This window comes from Porites lutea, chromosome 11, assembly GCF_958299795.1.
Source record: "Porites lutea chromosome 11, jaPorLute2.1, whole genome shotgun sequence".
NCBI lineage: Eukaryota > Metazoa > Cnidaria > Anthozoa > Scleractinia > Poritidae > Porites > Porites lutea.
The window spans coordinates 9,637,750-9,661,432 of record NC_133211.1 but is presented as its reverse complement, the minus strand read 5'-3'; the positions used below and the strand labels follow the sequence as shown (position 1 = coordinate 9,661,432).

At 39.2% G+C, this 23,683-nt stretch overlaps 1 protein-coding gene across 1 annotated transcript in view; it reads right to left on the bottom strand.

The window, feature by feature from the left end:
• Positions 1–2,953: 2,953 nt before the first annotated feature.
• Positions 2,954–23,683, bottom strand: part of LOC140952628 (helicase domino-like) — a 47,868-nt gene continuing 27,138 nt past the window's right edge. The window contains exons 24-42 of the mRNA XM_073402061.1: positions 19,411–19,470; positions 19,217–19,300; positions 18,820–18,951; positions 16,275–16,310; positions 15,027–15,226; positions 14,451–14,604; positions 14,227–14,277; positions 13,496–13,621; positions 11,734–11,790; positions 11,299–11,391; positions 10,400–10,542; positions 9,777–9,830; positions 8,897–8,993; positions 8,299–8,502; positions 7,744–7,825; positions 7,363–7,529; positions 6,224–6,379; positions 5,512–5,551; positions 2,954–5,135 (exon numbers count right to left, since the gene is read on the bottom strand). Of these exons, the coding sequence (XP_073258162.1) occupies positions 4,222–5,135; positions 5,512–5,551; positions 6,224–6,379; positions 7,363–7,529; positions 7,744–7,825; positions 8,299–8,502; positions 8,897–8,993; positions 9,777–9,830; positions 10,400–10,542; positions 11,299–11,391; positions 11,734–11,790; positions 13,496–13,621; positions 14,227–14,277; positions 14,451–14,604; positions 15,027–15,226; positions 16,275–16,310; positions 18,820–18,951; positions 19,217–19,300; positions 19,411–19,470 (2,850 nt within the window). The 3' untranslated portion in view covers positions 2,954–4,221. The remainder of the gene's footprint in view (positions 5,136–5,511; positions 5,552–6,223; positions 6,380–7,362; positions 7,530–7,743; positions 7,826–8,298; positions 8,503–8,896; positions 8,994–9,776; positions 9,831–10,399; positions 10,543–11,298; positions 11,392–11,733; positions 11,791–13,495; positions 13,622–14,226; positions 14,278–14,450; positions 14,605–15,026; positions 15,227–16,274; positions 16,311–18,819; positions 18,952–19,216; positions 19,301–19,410; positions 19,471–23,683) is intronic.

Genomic DNA, 23,683 nt, shown 5'->3' with positions numbered 1-23,683 from the left:
TTCGCAGTTAAATTTCTTAGCCCACTGACTGCCTATAAAGTCTACAATGAAATATTCATTTTATCCTTATTTAAATTTGTTTTCTAACGGAACTGACCGGGGGGGAGGGGGGGGGGGTGGAGGACTCCCATTCAGATTACCTAAGGCTACCCGGTATGCCATGCCTTAAGCAGGGTATCATTCATTTGGTATTGTAGTCCTTTGATAGGGTGCCAAATATCACGGGACCTGATCCGTCTTAAAGACCTAAAACTAAGTTATCTTAACAAAAACCATCCAACAACACTCACTCCAAATTTGTATGCGTTATGAATTGTCCATGTAAACGTTTTGCATTATCGATTTTCCCTCAAACAGGGTGTCATTTTTCCTTTATGGACGTTATTTCCTTTTACAAAATAAGCCTAAAACCCTTCGTGACACGCGCCTATCCTAAATTGGCTTAAGTACTCCCCCCGAAAATGTTAATCATCTAGGCCAAGTTTTGCGGATGACGCAGAGAACACCAAACACGAATTTTAATATAAAGGGTTCTTTAGTGTCAATTCGAGCTCAAAAAGCTCATTAGACGGCACACCACCGAAATTGGAATTTATTTCAATGCTTATTTAACTTTTTGAGAATACAATTAGCGTTGATGGTAATACAGCAGCTGGTTCTTGGTGCATCACAAATATCAACGGTAGAAAAGCAGGAACTAAACATATCATGGCCCCTCAGTCGGCATAAGTTCAAAAATGGATCAATAAAAACCTGTTACAACTCTTGGTCACAGTGTGATCTTTACTTACAACGAATGCCTTTTGGTCTTTTAAGGATGTTTCCCCTAATTGTTTGTGCATATTCTTACTGAAAACTTAACTCATGTTTGTAATGTCACAACCCGCGCACAAGCCAGCAAGCTATTACGGTAACGTAGACAGCTTTAAATGGTCGCTGACTCTGACACTGAATAATTTGCTTTACCAATTTGTGGGAGGTAAAAAGATAAAATTGATGAACAAAAACATGTCTCTGAGAACTTTGTAAGTTTTTAATTTTTCAGTCAACACGACGTCGATTCGTCATTAATAAAAAATAAACTTCGTTACAGAGAGATGAAACTTTATTGCGAAAAAGTATAATATTTCCTTTGCAGCGGGAATGCAGTGAATCAAGACAGTTAAACAACAAAAAAATAAATATGTAAATCAATAATATAATAATAATAATAATAATAATAATAATAATAATAATAATAAGAAGAAGAAGAAGAAGAAGAAGAAGAAGAAGAAGAAGAAGAAGAAGAAGAAGAAGAAGAAGAAGAAGAAGAAGAAGAAGAAGAAGAAGAAGAACTGAATAAAGACATATAAATTAAAAAAATAGTAATAATAAGACAAGCACAAACAGGGACAAAAACTTTGCTGGTTGGTCTTAGTCAAAACAAGGTACATATGTATAGAACCTGATCCGACTGTCACCTGATCCAGGATCTTCATTTACAGTTTATGTTCAACAGTCCAAGTTGACGAGTTTTAGACAGTTAGACCGAAATATTAACAATCTGTCAAGAAAATGACATGCTTTTTTAAATAATAACTTCCATTAATTCTTAAGTCTTTTTTGTTTTAGTCATTGATATCAAAGGTTTTAACGGGAGTACCTGGAGAGTACTAAAAGTTATTTAGCTGCGTAGAAGGAAGAAGAATTACCAAGTCCTAACTGACGATTAAAGTGCTCTTCTCTTTTAGTCGTTTTATTTTATATTATCTGGTTAAAAAAATGTATGCTTTCTTTCAAAGCTACAGCTGCTGTTTTCGATGTAATAGGTAGTTGTTATTGGCTAGTAGCGATCACCTGGTCTCTTCGCCCCACCATTCAGGCAATCATATACGCGTAGGGAGAGAATTCACGCGCTCGCGACTATCGCGAACCCGCGCCGGCTTATTTCAGTTCTTTAACGGCTGGTCTCCACAAACGAACTTTCGGCTTGCATTTTCGCAAATTTATTACATACACATCACCGTTGACCTAACAATTTTGTCGCAGCTTAACGGGAACTTTTTGTATAAACTATTCTTTCAAATGTTGACATTGTTTTGCTCTTTCTCGCCGACATTGACATGTATATAGAAACCCCTGCAAACTGTTCATCAAAATAACTCATGGTTTAAAGCTTGACAAGTAAATTATTCAATGGTCAGCATAATACTTTCAATACTTGGTTCAATATATAACGAAAATCTTGAGAAACTTAGCGAATACCGAGACCTACAATAGACCTTTTGAATCTCTTCGCCTTCTTTTTTAATGCAGTTCGACTCTGATAACCATAGAACTGTTGAAGGCTATAAATACATCAATGGTCCGCCAGTGCTGCGTGCAACAGAGGGAATAGGAGACGTCTGCACACAGGCAAGCCAGTGCTTGGCTCGAAATTTTAGGTAAAAGTAAAGAAAATAGTGTACAAAATACTCACGTTTCGTTTCCATGTTGCTGTTCCCGTAAAATTTTGTTCCCTTTGTGCAAACGGCCACACTGCTGGCGCGAAATTGGAAGTCACGTGACGCGGCCGCGATGTTCGCGTAACCAAACGAGCCAGAGGGCGGGCTGGGTGTCGTCTAAGACGGTGATTAACAACGGGAAGCGGGTTTAATGAGGGATTTACGTTGCCTTAAAATACTCATCTTCAGAAAAAACGGTTTGAACGTTCTTTTAAAAAAGAGACAAAAATCAGCGTTCATACAAATGGTAAAGCCACTTACAAAGGAGACAGAAGATTCTTACAAAACTAAGCAGTTTTAACTTTTACGCACGTGAGTTGTTAGGACGTTGATGTTTATCATATTTCATTACAGTACAAGAGTACTGTGATCTGCAGAAAACTGCCCGCTCCCGGCCGCAGCAAAGGATCGAGGATATTGAAAGAAAGGTAAATAGGATAAGTAGGAGACGACTAGAAAAGAAAAAAGCATTTACAGAAGACAAATTTTTTAATTCAGTCATGTAACCGACTTCACCCAATACGAATATAAATGTAAGGCGTTACAAAGTTAGCTACGTAACATATTTTTACAACAACTTACAAAATTGTTCTATAATAAACGTTAAGACTAGGGCTGATAGCATTCAAAGGTTAAACCATAGAACAAAAGCGAAGAAATATTTATTTTTTCTTGGAACTGATAGAGGGTCATAGAGACGTCTCTATTGCTGGAAAGTAAAGCTCCACAATCAACATTCAACATTTATCCTTTGTCGGTAGGTCAAGAGCTTAAGGACAAGGAGAAAAACTATTTGTACTAGTGAAAATATACGTCAGAAATTTCTTACGCTTTATGAGGTTAGTGTGAAGGAAAGTAATACTAACACAAATGAGCCCCCACCCACACCCTCAGCACTTAACCCAAATATCGCCAGTGTCATTCTCCACACTGTTCAGTATATGTTATCTTCGGTACTGGTGAGGAGAATTTGTATAATAATCAAGAATGTTTTACTTGCATTTCCTGTTTTCTCACAACCGTTATTTTTGATTGAGCAGGGTTACTAAGAGGAGAAATAAAATGATCACCTATGTTAGGGGTTTTGACAAGGGTTAACTGAAGCGTTTTCAAGCCCGACCCACTGTTATGAGATGAGAGGTGATACAGGGACCTTAAATATGGTAATAGTACAATCAATGTCAATAGAAATAAAAATATACAAAGTTACTTATTTACTTCTTTGACTGCATAGCTAACATACATTATCTGCCTTTTTAAACAAAGGTGTATTTACACCCCCTTTATCAATACAAATGGACGATCAAAAGAATTTAAAGCAAAATTTACAAGCTGTATGCACGTCTTCTTTAAAACTATTTTATAAATCACGGTAGCAAAACTGATGGCTTGTCCTTATTCCTTTGAGGAGTCACACGAAACAACCTCGATCCCAGGGTTCTCTCCTACCCGTCCCTATGGAGCGAGTAGGAGAGAACCTGGGAGCGAGGCTGTCACAAGCAAAAGCAGCGTAATGTATACTTAGAGAAAGGAGAGAACGGCGCCTTATTTCCTGGCCACCGAGTATTTTTCAACGTTTCTTTGTACATGGTGTAAGTTGAACGGATTTGTTTTTTTCTTGTGTCATACATGCACGCACAAAATACAATTCTGCCTTTTTTCCTGAGAGGAGGCGCGTATTCGAGCGCGTCGCATGCTTGAGGATTGTTAACTAGTTGGCTGTGTCTAAAAGGAGGCGTTAATGTTTGGGTGGATTGCGAAGCCTCATTTGGTATGGGGACTGATGCTGTGCTTGCTGCTGCTGCTGCTGTGCTTGTTGCTGTTGTTGGGCTGCCTGTTGTTGCTGCTGTAGTAACTGAACAGCTGGAGCAGCGGTCCTCTGTCCCAGCGTCACAGTCGCCATCTGCTGAGGTTGCTGGGACTGCTGCTGCTGAACCTGTGCTGTCGTAAGTGAGACTACAGGCTGCGGTGCCACCTGACTTTGAACCTGCATGCCACCTGCAACCTGCTGCTGCTGCTGTTGCTTCTGCTTGTGTACTGCAAGTAACTGTGCCTGAACTTGAGGCGTCATGGGCTTTGCTACACTTGAAGGTGCTGCAACAGGTTGACCTGCCTGTGCACTTTGCATGGTGGTCACGTTCCCGACACCATGCTGCTGTTGTTGTTGATGCTGCTTCTGCAACGCCAGTTTTTGCATTATCTGTTGCTGATGCTGCTGTTGAATCTGTTGCCGCAGCTGTAGCTGTTGTTGAGGGGTCAAATGCGACAGCTGCTGTTTTGACAGGATCTGTTGAATCTGCTGCTGGGTGAGAGTCTGTGGAGCCTTCTTTTGGAGGATAGCAGCAGCCTGTGCTTGTTGTTGGTTTGCCATCTGCTGTCTCTGTTGAACAGAAGCTTGTTGAACTGTTCCTTGCTTAGGTATGTTAACAGCGGCAGCGGGGGTACCGGCACCTTTGTTAATTTGCCCTTGATTCACGTGCTGAATCTGAAAGCGCTTGAGCTGCTGCTGCTGCTGCTGCTTTAGGTGATCTGCTTGTTGCCTTTTCAGTTGTTGCTGGATTTGCTGCTGTCTGAAGAAAGCAACTTGCTGGGGCGTTAGCTTGACTCCGGCCTGGCTTACATACTGCTGGGTAGCCACTGGAAGACTGTGGCCTATTGACAACACAAATCAGAGAACATTACATCAGAAGCAACATTTACACTTTCAATCCCAGTGGTGGCCAAGCAGTATGTGATAGACGGGGAGTGGAAGTGGGAGGGGGAGGGGGGTTAACTAGGGGTGCGTGTCATTTATACAAACCACCCGGGTGGAAATCTTGTTCAGAAACATCAATCTATAAAATTCGACCCGGTGGGAGAACGAAAAGCTATAAAGTACACCCAAATAGAATAGCGAGAACTATTTGATTTTCCAACCGGAATTTCCGGTTTTCCCAAGTAAATGGTAAGCACTCTAGATCTCGTATGGAGTGACTGAGTTGATAATACGGGTATGTACGTAAACAAACCACACACACACAATACATACTTGCAGAAGCAACTGATGGAGAGGACGTCTGCTGACCAACCTATGAGAAAAAGAGGATCACCATCATTCATATGTTTAGTCTGGGTTTTGTGCATATGATTATTTTATACACTCACTTTAATAAATTACCATCACTGGGTAAATCACAAACTCACAGTTGACCGGGTCTCCAACTGGTTGTTGTTGTGACCAGTTATTACAAAAGCCAGGCTTTGAATACTGAACATGATTGTTACTTTTCAGGGATGTTTATAAACTGTTAAAAATTAAACCATTACTGCCATGTATTGTCTGCAGTTCACATACACGATTATTTAATGCAGTCAAATGTAATTTTAAATAAAGTAGTTAACGAGGAGCATTAGCCTTCCTTTGTGGTCAGCGGCATTTACAGATGCGCATGCAACAGGATTCCACGTGCTCATGAACCAAAGTGTGTTTGGCATGAGCATGGGCGTTTCTTTAGTGATGGTGTTGTATTAAGCTTGGAGCTCTTCCCCTTTCCCTCCACATTTTGCCAGTGTGACGGCTGCTGGCTCTCTTCTTTGTGGGTGGAGCTCATAGCTGGGTTGTGTGATTTGCTGGCAATGGGAGCAGTCTCCATCTAGGAGCTGGATACCACTAGTGAAGGCTGCTGGATGTCTCAGGCACCCAACCTCCACTTGCGAGGTAGTTGTTGAAAACAAAATTATTATGTAGAGGTGCTTTTTACCTGACTGACAACTGTCGATGATGATGCAGGTGCTAAGCTGCTGGCGGCACCAAGTGTCATTGATGTTGCAGTAGCTGAGGTTGCAAGAGGGCTGCTTACTTGACTTGGCTGAGTCTGCAAAACTCTTGTTGTGGATGTCCCAGCAGAAGACGCATTCTGGAAAAATTATGCAAGTGGCTCATAAACCCTTTACCTTCATTAGCCAAACCCCAACCTTTGACACAATACCTTACGTCTTTATCTTTTTCACTGAACATAATCGCTTTTGCTCTTACCGAAGAGATTAAAATGATAAATGTTTTTTGATATAAGCCACTTTGAGTTGACTTTAGCCTTTTCAGCAAAGCACGAAAGAAGATAACCTCATTTACGTCTGAGTGTAAATACCGGGAAAAACTTACCTTTACACCTAAGACTAACTTTGAAAAGAGGATTTAAGGTAATAACGAGAAGCATTTTTTTAGAGAAAATACTCGCATGCATGGTTTTTCCACAGTAATTTTAAAACAGTACATAGCTTTGCACTTTTCATTTACGATTTCCGAGCCGAGAATCCCCTTTCCCAAGGTAAGCCTCTTTCTTTTGAATGGGGGGGAAATCAAGCAAATACCATCCTGATGACTGATTAGTCAATACTCAATCCATATGATAGCAGCTTTTTCACCATGCACTTCAGATATCAAATTGGGCCATATATAAATTTTTAGACCATTTTTAATGACATGCCATTCAAGGACCATCAGTAGGCTAGCCTGTGTAGCAGTCGTTTCCACTTCCTCTTAGCCAAGCCAGAGACGTGAGGGAGATGCGGGAAGGCCACCAAAAATTGCTCCCTTCTCTACTTGGGCTTCTCGTGTGATTCTTCCACGCGGCTAAAAGGAAGCGGAAACGACTGCTATGTAGGCTATCAGTAGACCTACTTCCGCTCATACTGGTTGTGCTGATCGTCTGACCTACCACCCCCTGATGTGAAAATGCACCATTATGAAAAGCAATTTCTGGTCCGTCATTTAGCTACCTTCGTTTATTAGAGTCTTCCAGATGGTACAGACTGCATCACTCCTATTGAAAAACTCTCAACGCCCTTTTAAAAACCTTATGAGATTCTAAGTCCCCACCAAACAACTTTTGGTACTTACAGTTTGAACTTGAACCAAAGTTTTCGCTTGCATCCTCTTGTTAATTGTTGCAAAGGAGGATGATGCCATGGAACTGAGGCCTGTAGCATTACCCTTGTGTGTGTTGACTACAATACTCGATCCACTGCCTGTTGGTACTGCCTGTCCACTCAGCACTATACCCGCAGCTGTCAATCAAACAAGTTTGAGTAACTGGTAAATTCTTGCTCACACTTGTCTTAACTTAAAAACCATCAATGCAATGTATAATGCTTAGAAATAGACTAATCTTGCTGGATATATAGCGCTGATGTAGAATTCTCTTTATGACTCAAGTTGTCTGATTGGACTCTTCTGACAAATAAATTGCTAGCCGTCTAAGTTTTGAACTAGCCCATTTACCTGAAGTCTTCAATAAAGTGGATGCAGCTGTGGTTCCAGCTGCACTTTGAAGTGTTACACTTTTCTGAAGAGCTGCCATCGCCTGAAAACATTGAAGGTGACACATTATTTTGATGTAATCATTGTACAGGGTTGCCACCCACCACCTCTTCAAAATGTGCTGCCCAACCGCAATTTTACAGGTGAAGTTCTCTTTTGCCAACACTAAACAATACATTTCTGGCTCTAACTTAACATTTTTGTTGACTGTTTTCTTAGTATAAAAATAAAGATTTATCCTTGAAACCTCTGTAATGATGCAGTTCAAACAAAAGGTATTCATTAATTTGTCATTACGACTGCAGTGGCAGTATTATTGTACTACACAGTGTCTGACTTGGGTATTGCTAAAGCAAGTGGGAAGGGTTTTGTTATGTTCCATACTCTTGGGAGGGGCACTACATGTTTTTCTAGTACCCTGAGAGGGTCATACAATCTCAAGAATTTTTCTCTAGATCTCTAACTCCATCCCTGGCTCATTTATACACTCCATAGAGACAACAACAATAGACTTACAGCAGCAGATGTTGAGTTCAGTTGACTGGTGGCTGTAAGTTTTTGAGCAGGGAGCTGTGGAGTAGTGGTTGGCATTTGCTTCGCTGCAGGTGGCTGTTGGGAAACTTGGGCTCCCTGTGGTTGTTGAAGTTGAGATTGTGCAGCCACTTGTGGATTTTGGTGTTGCTGTTGACTTTGTTGTTGTTGCTGCTGCTGCTGTTGTAACTAATGCAAAACAATGCAAGTAAGATGAATGCAGGGTTATTTTTTTGGCAAAAAAATAGGTACCATGAACAGAACTGTATTGATCTGTCGAAGCACTGCCTCAAAATAACTGCACAATTGTTATAAGAATGGCCGTTAGGTTCAACCTCAGGCAAGCACTACATCTGTTTGAACTATGGATGATACACTTCACAAAGTATAAGGGGAATTAAAATGCCATGATTTAAAGTACATCAACAATAACTTCACTTTAACACATCATTTTCTTTCCTTGCTTTAAAATACAATAAAGTACGATGGAGATCAGCATAATGTAAAATAACCATCTCAATGATAAAATTATAGTAAAATGTGAGGGATAGGACCCCAATATAAAAGTGCAGTTTTCTCTCACCACAGCACTCTGTGCAGCCGCCTTTTCTCTCGCAATCCTTTCTGCCTTCTGTGTAGCTAGCTGGACTGGGTTTAAAGTCTTTTCTTCAGAAATTCCACTACAAAAGATAATAATGTTTCATTTATGAGTAGCATATTAAAGAATTAACCAAGATAATACAGCCACAACAGGTTTGTATGGAATTTTAAAACTTGACATCAAAGATACCAGTGCAGTGCTCTACCATTTGAGCTAGTAAGCCAACTAGGCGCAGGTCAATGAACTGGTTGATTACAAACCCATGAAAGGGTGAACTTCTTCCAGTTGACTTGTCCTGTACCCAGGGGGGGGGGGGAGGGGGGTACTTTAGGAATTCCCGGGTAGGGATGTGCTGCTGGGACCCTGGAACCCTTAGCCTATACCAGAGCTAGTTCAGCTGAATTTTGCTACCCTATACTAGAGTAAACTCCCCTAACCCCCCCTATCCAAGAGTAGCTGTTTTCCAGAAACTACTGAGGTCACTAGCACAGTCTAGCCAAAACAAAACCTTATACCACAATCCCTAGTCTAGATAAAGTCTTCAACCAACTGATCAGTTTCCTGAAAAAGAATACCCTATTCTAGACCCAAACGCTCTGATTTATATACCCTATCCTACAGTAAACTGCTTGAAAACCATACCCTTCACAGCGGCACGTACTTATATAGCCCATATATGGCAGTACCCCCCCCCCCCCTCCCCGGTCCTGTACGAGCCTAAATTTAACAAGCTTGCTTTTCACAACTGCAAAAGTTGCGTCTACAACTGTGATGAACATCTTTCATTTAATTCTTCATCTCACAGTTCCTAAGTAAGATTTTCGTATCATTTTTTCAACAATAAATGTGTTGAGTATCTCACCTTGCTACCAACACTGCTGAGTGCTTGAAATTTTTCATCTGAGGATCAACCAACCTTGAAAATAAACAACAGCATCACCTCAACAAGGAAAATATAGAAATCTTGGCAGGGAATTCAAGTGAAGAAATGCGCCTTGCAGTGATGAAAACAATAATAATTAAGTTACATTGTCATTTGGTTTTAAAAATCATAAATGCTGTACTTAGTGAAAGATTCCAATTAACTGAGTACACAACAAATGAAAATGATGCTTATGCCGCTTGAAGAATCAAGTAATTCTCTTAACCTTTCTATTCTTGAAGTCAACTATACATTACAACTTTTGAGTCTGAAAAGAAATCCAGTGATGCGTTCATTGAAATTAAGTCTCCTGAGCATTACTTTCACGTGGCACTTTTTACCATTATTTTTTTCCTTTCTCAATTTTATTACAAAATTTAGGTGTTCTGCGTTGTGGACACTATTGTTGATCGTTTATGTTTTTTGGTGCAGCTGTTGTTCTGTAGCCTCCCCGCAGACGTTCTTAGGGGTTCATCACACGTTCCTGCCATTTTGAATTCTTCGCGAATAAATGACATACTTCATAGTGGATATGATCTACATTTTATTTAAAAGGTTCTCACATTTGCTTGAGGGTGGGCTTTCTCTTCTGTGAAGTCTTTTTGACAAGTTCAAACATAGATGACCGTACAACAGTGGGAGAACGACCAGCATCTTGCGCTAAGATATGATGGGTCTTGAAAGACCTGCCGCTTGTTCCCTTCACCTGAATTATAAAACAACAAATTACTTAACCAAACTACAGTCTTCAGCACTATCTTCATCCTCAAAGTAGCTCAAAAGCCAATAAATAGTGCTAGCCACTTCTTATTGGCCTATTTAAACCACTTCTAGCTAACTACAGTTGAACCTCCTGTAAGCGACCACCCAGAATTTGCACATTAAGTGGATGTTTAAGAGAGTTGGTTGCTTACAAGAATCAAACCATAGGAGTCCCTTTCGAGAAGAGCTCCCAAGGTATTTACTTTGAGGAAGATAATTTATTACATGCAATTTCTGAGTTATGATATACGTAGTTCCACGTTGTCACTAAAAGTTCTTTGCATACTCTTGGTAGTGTACTTCATACTGTGAACATAGATATCACACCATGGGTCAGATGGTCGCCTACAGAGGTTAAAAACAATGGAAAATTATAAAACCATCACCCCAATCTGAGGTTGCTTACCAGAGGTCAGGGCTAGCAGAGCTTGGCGGTCTGTGGCACCTAACTTTTGCTCTTGGGCGACTAGAAAATCTTAGTTTTTTCATACAAATCATATGCTGGGCGCCCTGGATTTCACAAGTTCAGAGCTCTGAGCTCCCTTCAATTTCTCTTAGAGTACAGCCTTGAGAGGTGGTCATTCACAAGAGATTCTACCTACAGGGCTTTGACTAGAAAAACTTGGGTGTTTTGGGTAGATGGTTGCTTACAAAAGGTGGTCGCACATAAAGAATTGACTGTGTCTGTAAATCTACATACCTTGACAGGTAAATGATGAGGCTGGGTAAGATAAGGTTGTGGGAATGCCTTGTACTTTGTCTTTAATTTCTTCAAATTTTCCTCCACTCCAGGCTAATGGTTCAGAAGAAAAACAGATGGTTTTACTGTTTAACTCAAAAAACCCTAACACCTGAAAATTTTCAGGAATGTTGATTGTGTAGAGACCAATCACAATAAAGTCCAGGACACGCGAGCAAACCTCAAAACCACAAATTATTTACAGTTGCTATTTGCATTTTCGGTTTTGTGAGTTTCACAGTAAAAACATATCACAGAGGACATATTAATAGTAGTATTATTTTTGCTTTTCTTCAAATTTATTCCATACAGTTCAATACAAATTAATTTATACATTTTTGAACACTTAAAATATTATTCTAACAATCAGAAATAAAATAGTATTGAAATTCTCACCAAAGGAAGTTTTCCTTCCTCCCTGGGAATGATTATGTTCAAGTAGCGATCTCTGCACTATTAAAAAGTAAGAGAAAATCATAACATCATTTTAATTACAAATTGACCACTCACATGAAAAAACTGTTTCAAAGGCAGGGATTAAAATAATGACTCTCATACACAAAGGAAAAACTGGGCACACAAGAATAAAAAGAGCACACAAGACTTTTAACTTGAAAACTTGGACATAGCACTGATTGTTGCGGTATAACACAAAATTCATGCATGATTTAATGATGACTAATTACATGATGTAACAGTCATTGATTAGTGAGATCATTACAACTAGTTGCAAAACTTGAGAGACACCAAAGGGTATGTGAATATTATTCTTATTTACGGTTTGTTTTAACATTTCTTGACTGATTGTGATTCCTATTGATATCTGTATGTAGATTTCAAATTTATCTTCTGTCTCTCTGTACATTTTGGATGAAATAAACCATGTGCAGTATTTGACACCTTGGTGACTCGCAGCTTGCAGTATACCGATTAAGTTGCATTATTTTTATTTGTTATATACCACTGTATTGTATTTCTCACACAGAATTTCAGTTTCAGCACCTCAGCAAGGAGTTAACTCTATGTTTCCAAGAGTACCAAAACTGACGGAAAAATTTCCAGTGAGTACAAAAAATAAAAACAAACAGTACTATGAAGTGTTGAAGTGAAAATGTTATTAGAGAGATTAAGATTCATGTTTACGGCATACGGCAAACGGCAAACGTCAGTTGAAAATTTCTCAGAATAGAAAATAAGCAGATAAAAACAGCCCAGAACGATTCTTGTGGACAAAACTGGCATAAAACTACTTATTTTTGCGTAGAAGCAATAAACAGTAAACGAAAAACAAGAGGAAAACTTGGTCACGTGGTACAAATTCACGTTTGCCGTTTGGCGTAAACGTGAATCTTAATCTCTCTATTATTTGAAGGAAACATCACTCTATTTACATGATTTACTTCACACTCAAAAGTCTAAAACACTGGAACTACATTACAGTTATCCATAACTGAATAAAAAGGCTTAACCCTGTAAGTCCCACGAGTGATCAAAATCAGTTTTCTTCTAACAATATCATTATATAATCAGGGCTGTCAAAACGTTTTTAAGTAGCAGGCTGATAATGATTAGTAGGCGTCTTGAGGGCCGAGGCATGTAGGGACTTTTTTCAATTTAGAGTCTCGGGAAATGGCATTTCCAGGGATTTTCAAGAGGTATTATTTTTCCACTGCCGACACCATGTTGTCTTGTCAGAATACAATCTATACTCGGAACAATGCAGTGGAAATGTCCCAAGCGTTCCATGATATCGAACAGTTTGACCATTTCACAGATCTAAACCAGTTTAAATATGTATTCAATGTCATTCAAAACTAGGAAACAGATGCTTTACAGTACTTTAAATGATGGTGCTTATTTTTTTTAGTAGTTATTGGTAGAAGGAGATGAAAGTAAACATCTAAGGATGGCTAACTAGCCGGGAGTTTTGGCCCGCTACCGGCCCTTATTCACAGCCCTGCATAATGAAGAGGAAATATTGCAAGAACTAATAAATTGATCAGGTGACAGAGAATGCTTTGATCTTCAAACAAATTCTCTCAACTGACTGTTAAGGAAATGTATGGAGATTGTTCTGGAGAATTTGTATTTGGATATAATTATTTGGAGCTTAAAGTGTTAAGAAATAAGTATAGGATAGTCTGGGATAGTACAATACCTGGCGTACTGAACGGAATGTTCTGCTGGTAAGGTTGACAATGTTGCAGACAATGTCCCAGTTGGGTGTTTGGCTAGGCACATTAACAGCAAGATCAACCGGCAATTCTTGAAGCGAGTTAACAGCCTAAAATCCAAACTTTTCTTTAGTACTCCATGTAACAGCTTAAGGGTAGTTTGGTTGTTTTTAATAATTATGCACCATTGGTTTTTAAGTAAAGTGTAAGTATAGGCACAAGGACTTTGTGCTTATGGCACTGGCAAAAATTCTTGGGGTAAAGATTACCTTTTGGGATTTGCCAGAATAAGTGACACACTTTTAAGCAAAAATACTAGCAAAAGCTGCCCTTGAATAAGCCTTGTTTCCTTCCAGCAACAGTGCGGTGTTGTCGATTGCCTGTCTTTTCAAATGTTTTGTTAAAGCTCATATATCTGATTAGAAGAGGGAAACAGACCCTAAATGACATTTTTTGCTACATTTCTTTTGCTGTTCTTATTGTTTTTAAAAACAAAGGGAAATAATAATTATGTAGCAGTACCATGTTATTCACAAATGAGAGAATTGATGTACATGTAAGTGCGACACCAAGAAGACCAAAGAAACTTCACCAGTGCTTATTTGGGTACACAGACTGCTTATACCTACATAATATGTGAAAGAGAGTTTTACTACTGTGGGTCTTTGCAACTTTGAGACTAAAACTATCTTTGAGTATTCTTATAGTCACAAACCTGTAATAAAGCCCAGTCTTCATGGATCAACCATTCTGGAATTCCTGCACCCTGCAGAGAAATTATTTACTCATATTAAACAAACTACACATGATGAGCAGTGAATTACATCTCTGAATTTTTCTTCACTGTATAATTCCACAACTTTATACCAGACATCTCAAGACGAAAAAGGAAATTTGTATCCACTATATAATTATGTTAGCAATAACATGATAACAAACCTGTGAATAATCTGCCTGTTTGACAATACTGGGGGCAGCTGGCTGTTTGATCTGCTTCATCTTGGATTTCTTACTTAATGAGTTACGGCGACCTCTAGCAAATGGATCAAATCCATTCCTATCAAACACTGATGTGGGACGGCTGACTCGATCTCTGTGAAACGAGAAAATAAAATAAGTCAAGTATATGTTGGAGGCACCAGGTGCCAATTGCACAGAACATAACATTACAAATAACTGCCAACGTCTAGCTCTAAAATACAGAGTTTGACTGGGGTGAAACTACAAGGAAGGACACCTAACTTTGGTCACACAGCTCTTGTACCTCCTTTCTCCCTTACAAAGTTGTTTAGTGATGGTTTATCGGTAGATTGGTCAAATTTTGAGGCCAAAATTGAAAGGGAGAGGGAAAAGGATGTCCAGCACAATACGTCAACATTAGTAATATCAATTGACCCAAGTTCTAATATCACAAATTGTAGGATGTTAGCTACTAGGTGAAGGTCCTATTAAAATGACCCCAAAATAAAATGTAGACAAACTTCTTTTCTGAGTCAATAACAGTAACAAACTTACTTTGCAGATCCTTGAAGTTGATCCCTGAAGTAAACAACAGACTTGTACACTGTTCTCTTGCCTGTTTGATGAGGTTTTGTCAAATACATTGGTGGGAGACGATTGGCTACCATTGGAGTGCTCTCATAGAGGTATCCCAAGGTAGGATCAACATACAACTCCTCTTGCCCATCTCTGGGAGGAGTGGGTGGGGTCCAAATCTACAAAAAAAGGGAATTGATACTTACAATAATGTTGTTACATTCATACAGTTCTTGAATTAGAGACACTCAAATTGGACTACAGAATGAGACTGAAGCAGAGTATCTATCACTGACTTAGAATACAACTTAAGTGTTGTCTCCAAGCCCTGGCAAAGATGTGCTGAACAAAATTTCCTGACTCAGAGCAATTTTTAGGCTGTTGAATTTGATTATGTGGCCAGTATGTTGAATATTTATTATTATCAAGTTCAATAAATGATACATGACTATGAGGTCAGACAAGCCCCACTCTCAGTTACTACAATTCAATAACTCTTCTTAAACGTGTAAATTAAAGGTAGATACTATAGGTGACTTCCCAGGGAAGACCAGGGCTCCTTTGACAATATTTAAAAAAATTTTAAAAAAAATTTTAAATTAATCTCATTTTGTAGTAGCAACCTTGATCATAAAAAGAAAAATATGTTGCCTAAGCAATATTTTGGGTATCACAAAGTAATGATAGAAAAAAGCAGGAAAGTAATGACTAGCTTGTTCGATTTATTGATGTGCAAGCTTGACATTCCTTGTAATTGAAAATCAATAATTAATTTTATGAGAATGAGGAAATGTATGAATTATTTATTTATGAGTCTTTGGTTCTCAGAAGTTAGTGTTCAGTAGTGCAGAACTTTAACTTTGAAATGCAAGCAAATCCAAACGAGAAAATTTTTTAATGTAAAACAGAACCCTAGCCTGTGTCACAGATGTAATCTAATCCCAGTTAGCCACGTCTGCAAAGCAGCACAGAAGGGATAATATCCTTGTTCTGGGCCGTAAAAGGATTCAATGAATTACGGGAAAGGCGTTTCGAATTTCCCTTCAAGTTGATCGGCAGTTTGACAATGGCTTATTTAAAAGGCCAATCATAACACATACTCAAATCCTGGTATACAGGTGGGGGTTTAGAACAAGGACGGACTTAACCAGACTGCTTCACAACTGTTTGGCTCAAACAGCTTAAAATTAAAAAAAAAACAAAAAAAAAAAAACAGAGGCCACCAACCGGCATTTCTTCCCCAGTAACATCATTTACATACACCTACAGAGAAAACATTTACTTATGAGTTTTTTTTTATCGAAATATGGCCTTACAACATGTATATGTTGTGGTTCAATTTTATCCTTGGTTTCATTTTTTCCCTTTTGTTTTCAACTCATGATCACGCAAATACCATACCCTAAAACAAAGCAAAACAAAATTTAAACCAAGGATAAAATTGAACCACAACATATATATCTCTAAGTGTCCCTAACATCGACTTCTAGTATTGAATTCTGACTTTCATTCATGTTCTCTTCAGGTCAATGATGTCTGTCTTAGGGAGAGTTGACTGCACTGGAGAATTAAAAATTGTCAACATACATTTAACAAGAGGCAACGGCAGCAAAAAGTGGTTTCATTGATGTCCAAATTATTTAAATCAGAAAATGATCCATTAACGGTAATGATCAGGATTGTCCTCTATGAAGCTAGTTTTCTTTTCTGTTATGTACAGGGTTCTTACAGATTATCGGATCCAAAATTCCAGACTTTTTCCAAAACAATATTTTTTTTTTAGACTCAAGGTTATCAAACAGGTAATCAATAGAGACCTTAAAAACACAGGAACAAAGCTTTTTTCATGAGTACAGGTGAGATTGAATAAGATTCAACCAAAACAAAAAATTTTCACTCATAAAGCACTTGTTGTAGCTTACAAAAAAAACTCCTTTTTCCCTTTTTCTCGACTTTACCTCTACTTCCAGACTTTTTCCAGGTCTGGAAAATTTGCTGGGCAAATTTCAAGACTTTTTCAAAAACTCAAGACTCTGTACGAACCCTGTATGCCAGCAGAGCCTTTCTTTTGCTTGGTCGATTTTGGTGTACCCAAGATTCTGCATGAATCCAGTAAGATCTCAAGATTGACTAGTCTAGAAGTGTGCCCTGTGGCTGTTTTTTTTTTCTCTTTGTGATGTATGGATATTGTAGGAAAAGTTGATGTTGGTCACTATGAGACGTAAAGGGTTAACAGTGGTAAAATGACTTCACCGAACCAAATTTTTGTAATATCAATTCACCACTTAGAAACGGGAAGGAAACCAGACTGAGTTAGCTTTCATAAGGACTTCTGGGATTGTTACTGCGGACGCGCCTGTCAGCTATTGGCAATTATCATCCCTGTCCCTAGGAACAGTCCCAGAAGTCTTTGCAAAAGTTAACTTGGCCCAGTTTCCTTCTCGAATAAAGCACATCTGGTAGCTTTGATAGCAAATGCACAGGAAACCCAAAGGGAGGCTCTGAATGGCTGTTCAGCAAGTCTAGTTCAAAGTGCCTTGAAATGCCTGTCATTTTTAAAACCTTCTCTTGATTGTTTGGATGGCGTAGGCTAGCATGTCCAAAACCATAGCAAAATGGACCCCTTTCTCGTTTCTTAACATAAAAAAGGAAAAAAAATAGAAAGGAAAAAAGCACAGAGGTACAGAAAGTGGGAAACCATAGTGAGGTTCAGCATCCAAGAGCACAGTAAAAATTAAGTATTCAAGTGAGACAACAGCAACAATTGTGATTAATCAAAAAAGAATTATAATGTAGTCACTACATATCACAAAGCAGGTTAAAGAGTAAGAATATTGCTTACGTGTTTGTTTAAATGTAGATAAATGATAAGATGGGTACATTAAAGAAATGAAAAATAATCAGATGTAAGAGAAGAACGGTATGTTATAAGTCCTGGCCAGCCAAACCACCATCAAACACCACTTTTTTGACCAGCAACAGATTGAATTTTAGTTAGTTCAAGACCACTTTGGTCACCATTGTTGGCGATGCTAACGCTGTACAGCCATCCAAAGCTATTGGCAAACAAAACTAACAGGCAAAATCATAACGGTGCCTGTTAGTTCAGCTGTCAATCAAGAGAAGATACAACAATGACAAACACAACAACTGTTACTTCTCAAACTGTTTATTTTTAAGTCTGTTACACTTTTTTAAACAAAAGTGCCCAAATTACATAATTTTTTTCTGGCCCAATCTTTATACATTCAATTCAGAGCAACATTCATTTCATTAAACGCTTTCTATAAATAAATGACTTCACTGCATTTAGTGATAAATTTCATACAAAATTTTTTATGTGCAATTTAACTTTGAGGGATTGACTATCACAAAACACCTAGATTGTACAATTTTTTCCAAAAATGCGATGAGACCTTATGCCTTATCTGTTTCTCCATACTTCAGTAACTGAATAAACAAGAAACCAAAGCACCAATTCAGTTTGACAAACAGTATATTGGGCCAAAACATATTTTAAACCCAAAAGCTAATTTTCATCAGGAAACTTAGTTCTTCTGGTGACCCGTTTAGAGCTACTACAGCTACTGCTTCTACTACTAGCTTGGGAGGAAGCGCGGCTGGTACTACGACTATTCCTGACAGCCACCGGAGTCTCCTTGGAAGTTACCTTGGGTTCACTGGGTTTTTTGTTTTTTTTCGAACTTAGGGATTTTTTACTCGAGCATCGACTGTTAGGTCTAGATCTGCGTTTTGACTTATTCTTTTTAACCTGAAGAGCATTCTCGCGGGAGTAAGTGTAGAGTATTTCATCCTCTTCTTCAGCGGCACGCTTCTCTTCTTCTTTCTTCAGTGCTTGAAGGTGACCAAGCTCCCAGTCCTTTTTAGCCATCTCAACTTCATCCTATGAGGAACAAAGAATAGAAGTTCAATCACATGAAACTAGAGTAGAGGGTAAGGGCTTCAGTTGCTTTGATAGAACAAACGCAACGTTTTTCTCCTTCATGGGGACTTCAGAAACATTTGGTGCTTTTCTGAAGCTTGTAAGAAGGAAAGTTTTAATCTTGCTGAGGTCATGACCCAAACAAAGAGTGAAGACCTTGTCAGGCATTGGAAATTCAGCATAGCCATCAGCATAGAAGTGGTAAAATAACCAGCATTTAGCACACCTTAGCTGCTTTTATTTGCTCCAGTGTGATGTATGCACCAGAGGACTCAAGGAATCGAATTGCATATCTTTCCACAGGAGTCATCTGAAAATACAAAATCAGAAAATAGCTACCAAATAACAAAAAAAAGCAGAATAGACAATAGCAGCAAAATAGTTGAGAATTTTCAAGTCAAGACAGGAACAGTAGAATACCTGGCCTTCCAAGGCAGAAAGCTCCTCCTCAACTTTAGATATTTCTTCTCTTTGTGCATCCTGTTACAATACAAGTAAACAAAAAGTAGTAACTATAAATGAAACACAAACAAACAAACAAAATTCCATCTGGAAATAGTTGATGCTTTAGTAAATACATAAAGTAAAAACAAACATAAACTCAAAACAACATCAATACACAGGGAAAAATAGGTAATGGGTTCATGATAACCGTCACGAACATAGAGACATTAAGTGACCACTAAGCCCACTATGAGAATGTTGATGTAATTGCTGTAGTTACTGTAGTTGGTGTAGTAGCTGTACTTGGTGTAGTAGCAGTAGTTGGTGTTGTAGCTGTAGTTGGTGTAGTAACTGTAGTTGGTGTAGTAGCTGTAGTTGGTGTAGTTAGTGTAGTTGGTGTAGTAGCTGTAGTTGGTGTAGTAGCTGTAGTTGGTGTAGTTAGTGTAGTTGGTGTAGTAGCTGTAGTTGCTGTAGTTGGTGTAGTAGCTATAGTTGGTGTAGTAGCTGTAGTTGGTGTAGTAGCTGTAGTTGGTGTAGTTGGTGTAGTTGGTGTAGTTAGTGTAGTAGCTGTAGTTAGTGTAGTAGCTGTAGTTGGTGTAGTTAGTGTAGTTGGTGTAGTAGCTGTAGTTGCTGTAGTTAATGTACTTGGTGTAGTTAGTGTAGTTGGCGTAGTAGCTGTAGTTGGTGTAGTAGCTGTAGTTGCTGTAGTTGGTGTAGTTGGTGTAGTTGGTGTAGTAGCTGTAGTTAGTGTAAAAGCTGTAGTTGGTGTAGTTGGTGTAGTTGGTGTAGTAGCTGTAGTTAGTGTAGTAGCTGTAGTTGGTGTAGTTGGTATAGTTGGTGTAGTTGGTGTAGTTGCTGTAGTTGCTGTAGTTGGTGTAGTTAATGTAGTTGGTGTAGTTGGTGTAGTTGGTGTAGTTGGTGTAGTAGCTGTAGTTAGTGTAGTAGCTGTAGTTGGTGTAGTTGGTGTAGTAGCTGTAGTTGGTGTAGATAGTGTAGTTGGTGTAGTTAGTGTAGTTGGTGTAGTAGCTGTAGTTGGTGTAGTAGCTGTAGTTGCTGTAGTTGGTGTAGTTGGTGTAGTTGGTGTAGTAGCTGTAGTTAGTGTAGTTAGTGTAGTTGGTGTAGTAGCTGTAGTTGGTGCAGTAGCTGTAGTTGGTGTAGTAGCTGTAGCTGGTGTAGTTGCGGTAGTTGCTGTAGTTGGTGTAGTTGGTGTAGTTGCTGTAGTTGCTATAGTTGCTGTAGTTGGTGTAGTAAATGTAGTTGGTGTAGTTGGTGTAGTTGCTGTAGTTGCTATAGTTGCTGTAGTTGGTGTAGTAAGTGTAGTTGGTGTAGTTGGTGTAGTTAATGTAGTTGGGGTAGTTGGTGTAGTTGGTGTAGTTGCTGTAGTTGGTGTAGTTGCTGTAGTTGGTGTAGTAGCTGTAGTTTCTGTAGTTGCTGTAGTTAGTGTAGTTGCTGTAGTTGGTGTAGTAGCTGTAGTTGGTGTAGTAGCTGTAGTTGGTGTAGTAGCTGTAGTTGGTGTAGTTAGTGTAGTTGGTGTAGTAGCTGTAGTTGGTGTAGTAGCTGTAGTTGCTGTAGTTGGTGTAATAGCTGTAGTTAGTGTAGTAGCTGTAGTTGGTGTAGTAAGTGTAGTTGGTGTAGTAGCTGTAGTTGGTGTAGTAGCTGTAGTTGGTGTAGTTGGTGTAGTTGGTGTAGTTGCTGTAGTTAATGTAGTTGGTGTAGTTGGTGTAGTTGGTGTAGTAGCTGTAGTTAGTGTAGTAGCTGTAGTTGGTGTAGTTAGTGTAGTTGGTGTAGTAGCTGTAGTTGGTGTAGTAGCTGTAGTTGCTGTAGTTAATGTAGTTGGGGTAGTTGGTGTAGTTGGTGTAGTTGCTGTAGTTGGTGTAGTTGCTGTAGTTGCTGTAGTTGGTGTAGTAGCTGTAGTTTCTGTAGTTGCTGTAGTTAGTGTAGTTGCTGTAGTTGGTGTAGTTGGTGTAGTTAATGTAGTTGGTGTAGTTGGTGTAGTTGGTGTAGTTGCTGTAGTTGCTGTAGTTGGTGTAGTAGCTGTAGTTTCTGTAGTTTCTGTAGTTAGTGTAGTTGCTGTAGTTGGTGTAGTTGCTGTAGTAGCTGTAGTTGGTGTAGTAGCTGTAGTTGGTGTAGTTAGTGTAGTTGGTGTAGTAGCTGTAGTTGGTGTAGTAGCTGTAGTTGCTGTAGTTGGTGTAATAGCTGTAGTTAGTGTAGTAGCTGTAGTTGGTGTAGTAAGTGTAGTTGGTGTAGTAGCTGTAGTTGGTGTAGTAGCTGTAGTTGGTGTAGTTGGTGTAGTTGGTGTAGTTGGTGTAGTTGCTGTAGTTGCTGTAGTTGCTGTAGTTAATGTAGTTGGTGTAGTTGGTGTAGTTGGTGTAGTAGCTGTAGTTAGTGTAGTAGCTGTAGTTGGTGTAGTTAGTGTAGTTGGTGTAGTAGCTGTAGTTGCTGTAGTAGCTGTAGTTGCTGTAGTTAATGTAGTTGGTGTAGTTAGTGAAGTTGGTGTAGTTAGTGTAGTTAGTGTAGTTGGTGTAGTAGCTGTAGTTGGTGTAGTAGCTGTAGTTGCTGTAGTTGGTGTAGTAGCTGTAGTTAGTGTAGTAGCTGTAGTTGGTGTAGTTAGTGTAGTTGGTGTAGTAGCTGTAGCTGGTGTAGTTGCTGTAGTTGCTGTAGTTGGTGTAGTTGCTGTAGTTGGTGTAGTTAATGTAGTTGGTGTAGTTGGTGTAGTTGGTGTAGCTGGTGTAGTTGCTGTAGTTGGTGTAGTAGCTGTAGTTTCTGTAGTTGCTGTAGTTAGTGTAGTTGCTGTAGTTGGTGTAGTTGGTGTAGTTAATGTAGTTGGTGTAGTAGCTGTAGTTGGTGTAGTAGCTGTAGTTGGTGTAGTTAGTGTAGTTGGTGTAGTAGCTGTAGTTGCTGTAGTTGGTGTAGTAGCTATAGTTGGTGTAGTAGCTGTAGTTGGTGTAGTTAGTGTAGTTGGTTTAGTAGCTGTAGTTGGTGTAGTAGCTGTAGTTGCTGTAGTTGGTGTAGTTGGTGTAGTTAGTGTAGTAGCTGTGGTTGGTGTAGTTAGTGTAGTTGGTGTAGTAGCTATAGTTGGTGTAGTAGCTGTAGTTGCTGTAGTTGGTGTAATTACGGTAGTTGCTGTAGTAGCTGTAGTTGGTGTAGCAGCTGTAGTTGGTGTAGTTGGTGTAGTAGCTGTAGTTACTGTAGTTTGTGTAGTTAGTGTAGCTGGTGTAGTTGCTGTAGTTGCTGTAGTTGGTGTAGTTGCTGTAGTAGCTGTAGTTGGTGTAGTTAGTGTAGTTGGTGTAGTAGCTGTAGTTGGTGTAGTAGCTGTAGTTGGTGTAGTTAGTGTAGTTGGTTTAGTAGCTGTAGTTGGTGTAGTAGCTGTAGTTGCTGTAGTTGCTGTAGTTGCTGTAGTTGGTGTAGTTAGTGTAGTAGCTGTGGTTGGTGTAGTTAGTGTAGTTGGTGTAGTAGCTATAGTTGGTGTAGTAGCTGTAGTTGCTGTAGTTGGTGTAATTACGGTAGTTGCTGAAGTAGCTGTAGTTGGTGTAGCAGCTGTAGTTGGTGTAGTTGGTGTAGTAGCTGTAGTTACTGTAGTTGGTGTAGTTAGTGTAGTTGGTGTAGTTGCTGTAGTTGGTGTAGTTGCTGTAGTTGCTGTAGTAGCTGTAGTTGGTGTAGTTAGTGTAGTTGGTGTAGTAGCTGTAGTTGGTGTAGTAGCTGTAGTTGCTGTAGTTGGTGTAGTTGGTGTAGTTGGTGTAGCAGCTGTAGTTAGTGTAGTAGCTGTAGTTGGTGTAGTTAGTGTAGTTGGTGTAGTTAGTGTAGTTGGTGTAGTAGCGTTAGTTGGTGTAGTTGCTGTAGTTGAACAATTCAACAAACTTGGAATCAAAAATCAACAAAGTATTACCGAAATAGCACGAAATTTGCGACAATTAGTGGTTCAGGAATGGTTAAGTAACAGCGAGCAATACCAACACTTTGTTGAACCGGGCCTCGACTATTATTCTGAAGCGAAACGATTCCTAGTGCCAGGTCATTTTGCAGCGAGTATTGGCGATGCTATGCCACTTGCCGCAGCCAATGTCCTCCACCTTCCCCTTGTCCTTGTAACGTCAGTAACAGATTGGCCTTTGACAATCGTTACGCCACAAGTTCAGGCTATTTCCAATGTGCCGCTGTATCTCGCATTTACACAAGAGGAAAGTGGTCATTATGATTCATTGATTGAACTTTCAAGACCCCAATTTGTAGGAAAATGCAGGACAATGCG